The sequence below is a fragment of the Mus musculus genome, chromosome 4 (genome assembly GCF_000001635.26).
Source record: "Mus musculus strain C57BL/6J chromosome 4, GRCm38.p6 C57BL/6J".
In the NCBI taxonomy this organism is placed as follows: Eukaryota; Metazoa; Chordata; class Mammalia; order Rodentia; family Muridae; genus Mus; species Mus musculus.
The window spans coordinates 34,743,424-34,756,473 of record NC_000070.6 but is presented as its reverse complement, the minus strand read 5'-3'; the positions used below and the strand labels follow the sequence as shown (position 1 = coordinate 34,756,473).

The 13,050-nt window shown below is 40.1% G+C and overlaps 1 protein-coding gene across 1 annotated transcript; it reads left to right on the top strand.

Annotated features, from left to right (window-relative positions):
• The first annotated feature begins 214 nt into the window (after nt 1–214).
• On the top strand, nt 215–12,686 carry Gm136 (predicted gene 136). Its single transcript, NM_001033255.2, has 5 exons — nt 215–610; nt 4,095–4,189; nt 5,446–5,553; nt 9,816–10,018; nt 12,186–12,686. Exons 1-5 carry the CDS (start codon nt 463–465, stop codon nt 12,616–12,618), a joined length of 987 nt encoding a protein of 328 aa, NP_001028427.1. The 5' UTR covers nt 215–462; the 3' UTR covers nt 12,619–12,686.
• Nucleotides 12,687–13,050: the final 364 nt, after the last annotated feature.

Genomic DNA, 13,050 nt, shown 5'->3' with positions numbered 1-13,050 from the left:
CCCAAAATTCAATTGGATAGATTGTGTTGTAGATAAGTCATGAAGACCGTGTTCACTTACAGCAGAAAGAGGAAACTCAGGGAAATGAACAGCAGCTATTTCTGCTCTCACTTGACATTATTTCAGGTTGCTTTTATGAGCAAAGCTTGTCTTACCTAGCAACAGTTGTTAAGTAAGTTGACAACTTAATGCTAGACACTGGGAGGGAGAAACTACTTATGTCTTCCCAACCCAGTGCTCAACCTTGAAAGGCAGAGGCTGGTAGCACCATTCTTTAGACATACAGCCACTGCCAAATCATGATGACTTATTTAGTCTTTGCCAGGCTCTAGTAGAGTCTTGAAACCCTGGACCGCCCTCCAGCTTTCTTAGATTTCTAGCGTCTCTTGAAGCCACCATTTTTTTTTTCTGATGCTGATATTGTTTTAACTTGAAGTAGTAAAAGCAATCAGAAATTTAACTATGATCAGAAATCCAAATTACACAGATTTTGTTTGCTGTGCCGTTTGCAATAAAATAATTCCACCAGCCCCTTTCGGGGAAACCTTCAAACGGATCTATGACTACAAGCCATTTAAGACACGCTTCTATACTCACAAAGATATCTTGGGTAAGTGATTTACTCTTTGGCAGGGTGGTGGCAGTGGTAATGGAATTCTTTGAGACAGGGTTTCTCTACATAGGTCTGGCTATCCTGGAACACACTTTGTGGACCAGGCCAGCATCTAGCTCAGAGAGATTCGCCCGCCTCTGTCTCTTGAGTGCTGGCGTTAAGGTGTGTGTGCCACCACGCTCAGCAGTGATCTTATTCTTTTTCTTTGTTCTAAGGTAGAATAGCATTGGGTGCCACACTTCTCAGGTTTGCCCTGTTTGAAGTTGCTGGTCTCTGTAGGAATTCCATGATGAAATGGTAACAAGTTGGAATTTAACTTAACAGTTTTGTGAATGGGATAGAGTTTTCAACCTCTCACTGTTTCTTGTTGTAAATAAGAACATTACTATGTATCTTTCAAACTGTTTTGGAGCTTTAATGTAATATCTTACCTATTCAACACCTGTGACATCATAGTAAATGTGTGTTCTTTTCAACTTTGCCTATTCTTGGGGATGTCCCATATGTATAAGAGAAAATATCTAAATACCCCAATAAGTGAGTGGGAGAAACTTAGCCGTTACTTTGTAGCTAGTGACAAAAGCAGATACATACAAATAAAACAGGAATATTTACACACACATATATAGTATATAAGCAAATGAATTAAAATTCATATTTCTATTTCTCATTTATACCGAGAAAATTTCAATCTAATCCTAGATTTTATGTAGATTTTAAAAGGAGTCTTTAAATATTTTTCCTGTTTTCTTTCCTATATACGTGGTAAGCTCATGGTTACTTGGTTTCACGCCTAATTTACTAAATGAGAAGTTACAAATCTGAACTAAAAGACAATGGAAATAGAATTATAATCATTCTCTAAGACATCAGTTCCAATTGACTTGAACTTTCGGCAAATTCTTGATATGGATTATTAACTGTAATTTCTAAAGTAATTTTTAGACCCAAGACAATGCTATCCATGTTCTTTGGTATACTTTAATGATCCCTTACACTTTATAGCACATATGGACAGATAAATGTATGTAGAAGTCAGCATTTTATATTTGCTTGCCTGTATTTGTCATTAAATTATTATAAGTCAGAAGAGTGAAAAGTCTCCTTCTTTATAAATAAGAGCTCATTGAAATATCTATACAAGAGGATTCTCTAGTTGCTGTTAAAAACCTTCAGGGGCAGGTTCTATCATGTACATTTTTTTCTTACACCTTTAAAACACTCTTTGTTTTGGAATAGTTTGATTCACAGCTTTCAAAAAGGGATCACAGAGTTCCCATGAACCTCAACTTTTCAAACCAATAATCTTGGTACACTGTCAAAACCAGGGGGTTTGCATAATAAGAACGATGCTCTCCAGTCTGGTACATAACTTACGAATCTCTTTCCCCTTAGAAGTGCAGTTTTTAAAAAATGTACTGCATGATTATTTATGTAACAATCACCACAAAGAAACTTCTTCACTCTATCCATTAATAATCAGCGGTACTTTTCAAAATTCTGGCAGCCGTTCACTGATTTCACGGTCTTCATAATGTTATCACCATGGAACCAATGGTATGGAACAAAGGCATATAATATGTGGTCTTTGACACATATTCATCTGCAAAGTGGTTTTTAGACTCATCGCAGCTGTTTTACTAATAGTGTCTCCTTTTTCAGCATGGTTTTGTGTGTGTGTGTTCTATAGATAACTTCTGCAGTTAAGGCTGAGAACAACAGATAGGATGATATTTAAACATTTAAAAGGATAACAGCACCCTGCTTTGCATTGCATTTTTATGAATGTAATGGATGTACACAGGGTTGAGATTTTATAACATAATCTGCATCCATCTCTATAACAGTGTTTACTGCTTATGTTTAAAGACTCACTAATGTGGCAGGGGGCACTGGAGAGATTCCAGTAGTTAAGAGCACTTGCTGCTCTTACAGAAGACCCACCTTCAGTTTCCAGCACCCACATCAACTGTTGCTATAGCTCCAGGGAATCTCTTGCTCCTGAGGGAGCCTGATTATACATACAGACACACCTACACACAATTTAAAACAATACAAATAAATCCTTTAACAATAATAATAATAATAAACTTTAAAATACTCATTAGTGATCTAGTGGTAGCATTTAATTCCACAAAATATATCTTTCAGCTGTAGATGATGGAAGCAACTTAGAACAAAACACATAAAGTTGTGATGGAATTTCTTGATCCTCTTAACAAGAACTCAAGGTGGAATCTGTCATCAAGATTTCAGTCTACCATGTGCACACTCAGTCAATTGTCTGGGCTGTTACTGCCATCAGGCTTCCTCTAGCATTTAGAAAAGATATGAATACAAATGGTTTTAACATCTCTTAACCCCGATTTATAAATCCCAGAAGGAAAGAAGCTAGTTTCTCTTTATGTCCTCTGTGCAAAAAATTAGGGAAGAGTGTAGCTTGAGTATGTGTCCGTTTCCAGACTAGTTTATAGAAGGAAGGGAGGGAGGGAGAGAGAAATTGAGGGAGGGAGAGAGAAAGGGAGGGAAGGAGGGAGAGAGAAAGGGAGGGAAGGAGGGAGGGAGGGAGGGAGGGAGGGAGGGAGGGAGGGAGGGAGGGAGGAAGATGATGCATGATAGTCAAGTGAGGGAGTTAAGAGAAGCAAGGCCTGTTACCACAGCAGGATATGTTGAGCAAGCACACATGTCTACAGCACCTTACTGTAAGAATTCTCAGACTAGGTCCTATAACGATTTTAAGGCTATCTCAGGTGAGATCATGAGCCAACCCTGAGACCAGGCTGAAAGGTTCAGTTCTTAGCTCCTGGTTCAGAATTGTCCCCACCTATCTGATTTTGGGCGTCTCCCTACCTTCCCTAGAGTCACTCTTTGAGTGAAGATGGTAATTTGGGGTGTTATAATATGGAAGTCAAATTAGATCCCTGACAGAGAAATAATAAACTAGAAACTTTAGTGCACTCCACAGCTGACGGAGTCAAAAAGATCATCATACTAATGAAAGGCATATACATCATGTATTAAAGAAAGCACCCTGACAGAGCAGGGAGAGAGGCGGTGAGTAAGGCTCCAAAGCTTTGTGAATCTGCGTTCTGCTTTGAGTGTGCCACAGTTTGCAGGGCACTGACCTTTCATCGCCTGCTGTTTGGACTGGGTATAATGAAAGCTAACAGACTCTATTCAGGCCTATGGGGTGAGTTCCATCTTAATCAGCTAGTGGAAGGCTTCCATTTCTGATGAGTATCTTTAAAGAAAAGATTGCAGGCCGGGTGGTAGTGGGAGTGGTGACGGTATAGCTGAGAGGAAAGGTGCATGGTTAGCATGCTGGGTCCAGTGCTTAGTGCCAAAAATAATCTAAATGATTGACATCACCTAAAAAGATGTGTCTTGTAGACAGCTGGCATAAACGATTTCACCAGTGATAGAAAGGCAAGGCAGAGAGCAGTGTACAGGGGCCTGTAATCATTTCTCTTCAAATACACAGATATTGGGGCAAGTATTCTGAACAAAGAAGAAGAGTTTCGAGAGACTGTGTTCAAGGAACAAATCAAAAAAGCAGAAGCCAAAGTGTGGGAAAAGGTAAAGGGGCTCAGAGATAAACCCAAGCCATGTTTTCCCATGCTGCCTTTATCTAAACCTGTAAATTCAGAAGGGCAGGCAAGAGATAGACCACAGCGTCCGGACAAACTGGAGTCTTGGGCATGTTCTTTGCCCTCTGGATTCTGGGCTTCTTCATCTGTAGGAGGGGTAGTAATAACTCCCTTCTCAAAGCACTGCTGAGAGGGTTCAATCGGGGAACGTACTTGACACTAGGTGAGGCGTAGGAAGAAGAGGGTCCCGTCAAGAACCTTCTTCCTTCTAAGTTTCTCTCTGCCTGGATGGCTCTGGCCACTTTGTTCTCATTCGACTGAAACTTAAAGAGGGAATCTTTGTTGTAAATTGTTTATTATGGGCTTTTACATTTATTCGGGACTATTAATATGTGCACTATGTAATAAAAACTTCTGAACTAAATGCCCATTTCCCCAAATGCCTTATCTTCTCTGACTCTTCTTATTTACTGTCTTTAAAGTCCTTGGGGCTTCTAGTCACCATGGTGATTCCTATAGAATCTAGAAGTAATAAAAATCCGATGGTGAAAGCCATCAGTTACTTAAATATCCCAACATATTTTATGAATCGTATACTGTTTGAATATAAGCTGACCCTGGGCATGCGTATTTTCTTTAAATAGTCTAATCTAAATTCTTTTCTTTCTTTTTTTCCTTCTCTCTCTCTCTCTTTCTTTCTTTCTTTCTTTCTTTCTTTCTTTCTTTCTTTCTTTCTTTCTTTCTTTCTTTCTTTCTTTTTGTTTTTGAGGCTGGCCTCAAACTCAGAAATCCACCTGCCTCTGCCTCCCAAGTGCTGAGATCAAAAACATACACCACCACTGTCCGGCTCTAAATTCTTTTCCCAATGCCTGATGAGAACTCAGGAGTGTTCATGCTCTCTGCTTAGCTCCTTTCAGCTTTATGTGTCTGTTCCCTTCTCTATGGTTTCTAGACTAACCTACTCAGCTGCATGTATATGCATATGCATATACATTATAGTTTCCTTGCCTTTAATAATTCCTAAAGCAGCAAAGGAAGGCCAGGTCTCAGGGTATTATATGCATCAGACTAAGGCAGCTACTATGGAAAGTGGGGTAGAAACATTGCCATTAGGGACTCTGTGGTGGGTCCTAACTTCCATTAAGCAAGAGCACTTAACTTAGCAACTCCTTCAATAGTGACCCAGCTTCTCCCTCTCTGCTTACCTTAAAATATTAATAGACACATGAACCTTTTGTTTCTAAGGCTGAACTGCTCCAAAAACAAGCCGTGGATCAAGCAGTTGAAGACGCAGAAGCCAGACACAAATTTGAAATTCGGGTTCTGGAAGAACAACATCAAAAAGACTTAAAGGTTCTCTCTATAAGGACTTGTCCATTATCTTTTTTAAAAAGCATTGCAGTTGTAAAGAGAAAGTGCTTCTGTTAGTTGACAAGGGAAGAATGGGTGGAATAGTCATTAATAAAGTTCAGATGAGTGTTTCATAAAAGTTTGGAGGGAACCTCAGATATGAGCTCTGTAATAGCCCTTTCACAGCACGTGTCACTGTTGGAACTAAATAACTGGGTGTATGATTGGTTGTTTAATGTCTGGTTCACTGACATGACCACAACCTCCACAGGGGCAGTCTGTCCTGTCACTCTGCTAGCCCTGTCCAGTACTGTGCCTTGACAAACATAGCAGGGACTTAAACGATTAAATCAATAGATCAACCTGTCCTCTTCCTTCTGGGCATTTGGTTTCATAATTTTTCTTAAATTTGTTTTTTGTTTTGTTTTGTTTTGTTTTTGAGCCAAATTTGAAGCAAGCTTTAATTAAGTACTGACCAGGATGATAGTCTCTGGCCAAGTCCATTCCTGGGTTCTTAGGAAATTCTGACAAGTCACATTTTGCAGAGGCTTTGAAAGGCAGCCCACAAGGATACATATTTACCACCAGGTCCAATCAGGAGCAAGCATACATCTACATGTATTTCCTGTCTACCTATGTAAAGAGGGACATCTTAACTGTCTCTGAAGTATTCCAGTAGGACTAGTGGTCAGGAGATAAGAGGAACTGTTTTTTGTTTTTTTTTAAATTTTCACTCTTATGTATTCATTGTGCACAACAATGTGCTACATACTGACACTTCAGCATACACACGTATACACTGTATCTGTAAGTATTACCTCCACACCCTCTCTTCTCATTTTCATGCCTCCCAATAGTTTTCTTTGTTTCTCTGGACAGTTTTCTTTTACTTTCCTATCATATCTACATACAAAATTTTATGTAGCAACATAGCATCCAGGAACCACACACGATGGAAGCATGATATTCCTGTCTGAGACCAAGTTAATTCATAATTATCTCTAGTTGTGTCAGTTTCCCTGACAACAACAACAGAATCCATTGTGTGTACACACCACATTCCCGTATCTGCTCCTCTGTGGTTAGACACTGAGGCTGGCTGGGAGGAACTTTGTAACTTACAAACTGGTCAACATTGCAAACAGACGGATTCACTGCTGAATTCAATATCTCTGTCACAAAACCTGTTCAGAGGACCAGAGTCCAGAACCGTCTTCACATTTGTACGGAACTGTCTCCAAGGGATAGGCAGGAGGACTAGATACATAGGCAGAGCAGGAAAGTGGCAGAGATCCCAATAACATGATGGATAAGAAGCTTAGGAAACTTCAGGCCTACAAACGAAACATTCATGATTCCACAAGGAGCACCTCGAATATACTAAGTGTGTGCAGATAAGGTTAAATGAACTGCCTTTGTCCTAGGACCAACAGGAAAAGGGAGCTCTGCCCCCACAGTTCCTGTCACGGAGCAGGATAATCCCTGCTTCGCCTTAGCAGCCCACTCCAGCCGTGTTTGGCATGGTTACTGGTCAGAGTTGGCTCTGTGAGCTTACTGCCCAACTTCAGTACAAACAGGAAATTATAAATCAACATGCCCATAGAGAAAACAAGCCAAGAACTCGAGAGCATGATACAAATATTAGAACATTTTATTGTACTCTTTTTTTCTGAAATAGGCTAAGCATTAAAGACATTTATAAATATTAGCTTTCAAAATGTTTTACTATTGAAAATGTGATTCTTAAGTGACAAAGCCTTCTGCAGTGAAAACCAAGGTAAAATTTCTAAACAACCATTTTTTTTTTCTATAACTGTTTTCAAAATTTGCCACTGGAAACCATTCTGTAAAGATTCTTAAAGTTGGAGTCTAGTGTTTCTTTCTCTTTTCTGTTTCTGTTGTTTGTTTCTCTTTTGATTTTGGGGTGTGTGTGTGCGTGTGTTGTGCATTGTGTGTGTGAAGATAGACGTGCACACATGTTTAGTATGTAGACATAGAGACTAGAGGACAATTTGCTAGAGTCATTTCTTTCCCTTCTACTATGTGGGCCCAGGGGTTGAACTCATCCTGTCAAGCTTGGTAGCTTACTCCTTTGTCAGCTAAGCTATCATCTTCCTGAACCTGGGTTGTCTTTCTTTATTATCATATTGCCTTTAGACAAGGTTTCTCCCTGAACTGGAAACTAGCTGATTTGAGCAGGTTGACTGGCTCAGCGACAGTCCAGGGTTGACCTGTCTGTGTCTCCCAATACTGGGGTTACAAGAATGATCGATCCGTCATGCTCCAGCTCCTTCCTTGGATGCTGGAGGTTCAAACTCAGGCCCCCATGCTTGTTCAGCAAGCACTGTTACTCTCCTCAGTCACCTCCCCAGCCCCAGATTCTGTGTTTTGGAAAAGGGTCTCACTACATAGACCGGCCTCAAACTCATGATGCTCTTCTTGCCTCCTGGGTGCCAGGACGCGTTACTACACCCGATTTTCCCCCTACTCTTAAAGTAGCCAAAATGAGGAGTTGAAAACTTTTTCTCCTGGGCTAGAGAGATGGCTCAGAAGTTAAGAGTACTAGCTGTTCTTCTAGCAGCCCTCAGTTCAATTCCTCGCATCCGCATTGTGGCTTGCAACTGTCTATAACTGTAGTCCCACGGGATCTGATGCCCTCTTCTGATGCACAGACATTCATGCAGACAAAAACCCAGATACATAAAATATATGAATAAATCTTTGAAAAAAGAAAAATCATTTTCCCTTGAGGACCCTGGATTCTAACAATTTTTCAGTGCTGGGGATTAGACTCAGTGTGTCTCTTATGCTATGGGTAAAACTGCTCTATCACTGACCCATATGCACACTTCTTCTAATCAATAATTTTTATCATTGAGATAGTTTTTTTTTAAGGAGCTGCAAGTGACTGCATGTTTCCTTGCCATTTGGAGTTCTCTTGCTGTGTAGCCTCAGCTGAGGACACCCTGGATACACATTCAAGAAGCTGCTCCCTCAAGTTCCAGAATTTGCACAAAAAGAGGTTGAGAAAATTCAACCAGGAGACCCCTTGGTGGTTTTAATGCTTTATATCTGAGTAAGATTTCACTTGAAAATGAGGCTCCACTGCTCTAAAAAGGAACGAATGAGGGGGAAGAGGGAAGGTAGAGGAGAGGGAAGAAGGTTAGACTGATAGGTTTTCTTACAAAATTGTGACATTTTCTTGAAGGACTCTATCATCTTAGGCAATGATGAAAGGACATATGAAGTAACTCAGTTCCTTAATATTCTCTGACAAGACTGGAGGAGACAAAGATTTACCTCTTATTAAAGGTTTTGAAAGTTCAGAACGCAACAACTGCTCTTCTTAAATATATTTCTGATACAGCACTCATTATGCAATTACAAGGAACAAATATCAAATCTTGGATGCTAATGCAATTCTTGATGTCGTCCAGTGTACAGTGAGTCCTCTGAGAGTAGAGATCCAAGAGTATTTGTGTTTGTAGTGTCTTTGCCCAGCAGAGCGCTGGCATCCTGTAGAGTTAGTAGGCACGTCCAAATAGTGACAGGTTTTTCCTTTAGGTACTTTTGTGAGACTTCACAAATAATGGTTTGGCTGCTGCTTCCTTTCTCTTGGTTGAAAATATTCCATAGGTCCTTCTACCTAACAACAATGGAGTTCTTGTCTCCCTCATGAATGAGGAAGGGTGGCTGCCCTAATGATATGGAATGTGGAACAGCAGTGGGGACTAGAAGACAGGCTCCAGTAAATGTGTGTTGCTTGCCTGAGCCTCAGGTTCCCTTCAGGGCTTTTACTTCTGCCACTTTCCAATATCATATCTATATTTCCATGTACACTGACACTGTGACAATAAAAGCATTAGTTGGAACTATAGCCTGGTGATAACTTAGCATCTGTGAGACCCCAGGTTTGGTCACTAGCACTGAAAAGAAGAGAAAAATTAAAAACAGTCAGAAAACTGTAACCCCACCCTTTCTAACCTATTTCCCTTTTTGCACACCCCCTATCAATGTGATCTTTCATGTGTGTGTGTGTGTGTGTGTGTGTGTGTGTGCACATGCACGCAGACATACACACACACAGTTTGAATATTTTACTTAAATTTTAAAATTCTGTATGATTGATTCACAACTACTTTTAAATCACCTATTTAACAGGTACCCGTTATATCAAGTAAATGATGGTTCTTGCTTCTCAGTCTTCATTTAAAGACATCAAACCTGTAAGATCTAAGCCCAGCTTCCCATTCCCTTTCTTTAAGGCTCTAGAAGACAAAACCAAGGTGAATATGATTCAACAGATGAAGGAAGAGCTGAACAGAGAGCACACAGCTGCAGAACAGCGTATGGTCCATCGGATCCAGAGGATTATGATGGAGTGTCACCAGGAGAAGATGGAGGCTGTGAAGAAAGCCAGGGAAGAAGAGAGAAGGATTGCTCAGAAAGCTATCGAAGAAGAGAAAAGGTACTCCAGAGAGCACATCGGCAAGTTAGCGTCCGACGCCACTAAAATCCACCTAGAGAAAGAAAGAAAGAAAGAAAGAAAGAAAGAAAGAAAGAAAGAAAGAAAGAAAGAAAGAAAGAAAGAAAGAAAGAAAGAAAGAAAGAAAGGAGGCTAAGGCATAGAACTGAACAGTGCCCAGCATTTTCTTGGTTCTATTGTGGGATATATCAAACACCGATATTCACAAATGTAGGAGAGAGGAAGTGGGACGAAGGTGGCGGGGAGAAGGAGGGAGAGAGGGGTTGATTTAAGAAAAATGGTAGCTCAAGTATCTAACAGTTAGCCTAAGGGATTGAGAGTTGCCAACACTTCTGGAAAGGCCTGTATCTTATTCTCAGTCGTATTCCATCCTCCTTCTCAGTAAACAGTGAGTCTTCTCAATACTATGTTTCTCATTTTGTACCTCCAGTATTAAAAGACTGAGAAGGACCAACAAACACCTGTCCATAAACACTTAGGGATCATTGTTTCCAGCCTGGCTCATGTACTGTTGCGGGTGTGTTCTTCATCTTTCCTTTGTAAACTAGTAGCTGAATACATTAAAATATTGACTTTACCGAAATATACAGAAGAAAACACACAAGTTCTTAATTACTGCTCTTTGTCACCCCAAACACACTTCATATAACAAGGACTATATCCTTGATATGTTCACATACATACACATACACACATATACACACACACACACACATCCAGAAATAAACTCATTCTTTGACAAGGGGATGGTGTTATTTCTTTTTATTCTCTTTCTCTAATGAGTGTTATTTTTAATGACTTTTAATATGTAGGGTGTCACAATACGCTGAAATAACATGAAAAACAGCTTTGTTTAACGCCATACATAAAAGAATTTTGCAAATGAATGTAAACCTAGTCCAGTCTTTTCACCAAATATATTTTGTTTGGGAAAATATTTTTCATAAAAGTATTTGTGTTAAGATATAATTAATGTATTGTTATTTTGTATTGGCTGATAAATGTGTTTTTTAATTGTCTGTCTTTTAGTTACTAATTCTGTTAACATCAATAGATAAAACTTATATATAAATTATGACTTTTGATTTCTCATTAATTTTAAGTAAAAAGGGATTTTGGTTCTGTAATCAGAAACTTAGAGATAATTTATAATTAGATATAGCTCATGTTAAGTCAAGATGAAACATAAAGCTAGCCTGTGAGTGTAAAGTTTTCTTCCTTTTATCCTAAAGATGAAGAACCAGGGTTTGGTGGCTTTGGCCTATAATCTCAGCACCCAGCACTTAGGGAGATCAAGAGTTGGAGGTTAGGATCAAAGAGTTTCCTGGGAGATTTTGTTTCTAATGTCAGAACCTACATCCAGAAAGCCTTACCAACATAGCTGCCCAACATGAGTCAAACAAGGGCAACAATAGGAGTTCAAAGTAGACAGGAGAAAACCCACGAAGTGCCACCTCCACTCTGAGAACTACAGGCAACCGAGGAAGGGTGAGAACAGGAGAGAGAGTCCTCCCCAGGGAGGAGTACAGCGAGAGGTTACCCAGTACCAAGTGGTCAGCCGAAACACACGTACAAGTAACAGTCTACGTATCAAGCAGGTTCTACTTAGGAATGGACACATATAAATGTATATTTAAATACACATATGCATGTAACAACAATTAATGAAAAGGACATAACTTGAAAGAGAGCAAGGAGTGGTGGAAAGAGAAGGGAGAGGTGATGTCATTATATTATAATCTCAAAAGTAAAAAGGAGTTGGAGGTCAGCTTGAGTTACACAATTGGTTCAAGTCTGCTCAAAGTAACGGAAACCAAACATTAACGATACCGTCTCAGAGAAATAGAAATCAGCTGAATTGATATGAGGAAATGACTCTGTGGGTTTAGGACTCTAACCCGCCTATTAAAAACAAAATATTTTTTAAGCACAATGGACAGAGTGAACTCAGAATCTCAGTGACGCCATTAGATATTACATTAGCGGTTTTGCCCCAGCCTCTGAGAACTATATTTTAATCGATTATGGATAGCTAATATAGTCTGAAAGCTCAGGCATACCAGGGTAACTCTTCTGTGATTCATGGTCAAGTCACTGTGTTTCTAGTGGCCAGTCGCTCTAACTGGTAAATGTGTATGATCTCTTGTAGCAAGGTCCTGGAGGAATTTGTAACCACTGGCGTAACCGTCATTAAAGACAAGAAGACAAGCCTGGGCCAGCTGATCAAAGCAAAGGAGCACGAGATGACCATCTACTACGGCATGGCTCAGAGGCAGAAGCAAGAAGAAGTACAAGAAGTGCTTCAAGAGGCGGAAAAAACACACCAGGCCACTCTTGACAATATGATGGGCAAACTTGTCAATACCCAGGGGGAGCTGCTCTCTGTGGCCAAGCAACTGGGAATCATGACAAACTGGAAAGATTTCCTGGAGGAGGAACTGCAGGAGACCAGGGCCGCGTTTCAGAAGTATATCAACTACACCTTCCCCAGGCTCTCCCCAGGACACGCCGACTTCATTCTGCCCGAAAGAAAGAAAACACCTTCTATCCTTGCTAAGGAAAATGAGCCGAGGACTGATTAGAGCTCATCGGCTGAAATGTCACCACAAAAGACGGTGTTCCCAGAAGAAATAAATGTACTCAAAACCGGTTGTTGCTATGTGGTCAGAGTGATGTTGGGCTGTAAGAATTTTCAACTGCCTTTTAAAATTATCATTACAGTTATAGTTATCTGTGTTTTTCTTTTCCCTTCTTTCCTGTCTTTCATTCTCTTCTTTCTCTCCTTCCTTCCTTCCTTCCTTCCTTCTTCCTTCTTCTCTTCTCTTCTCTTCTCTTCTCTTCTCTTCTCTTTTCTTTTCTTTTCTTTTTTTTTTTTTTGAGACAGGATTTCTCTGTATAGTTCTTTGTAGACCAGGCTGGTCTCAAACTCAGAAATCCACCTTCCTCTGCCTCCCAAGTGCTGGGATTAAAGGCGTGTGCCACCACCACCTGGCTCCTTCCTTCTTTTTTCCTTC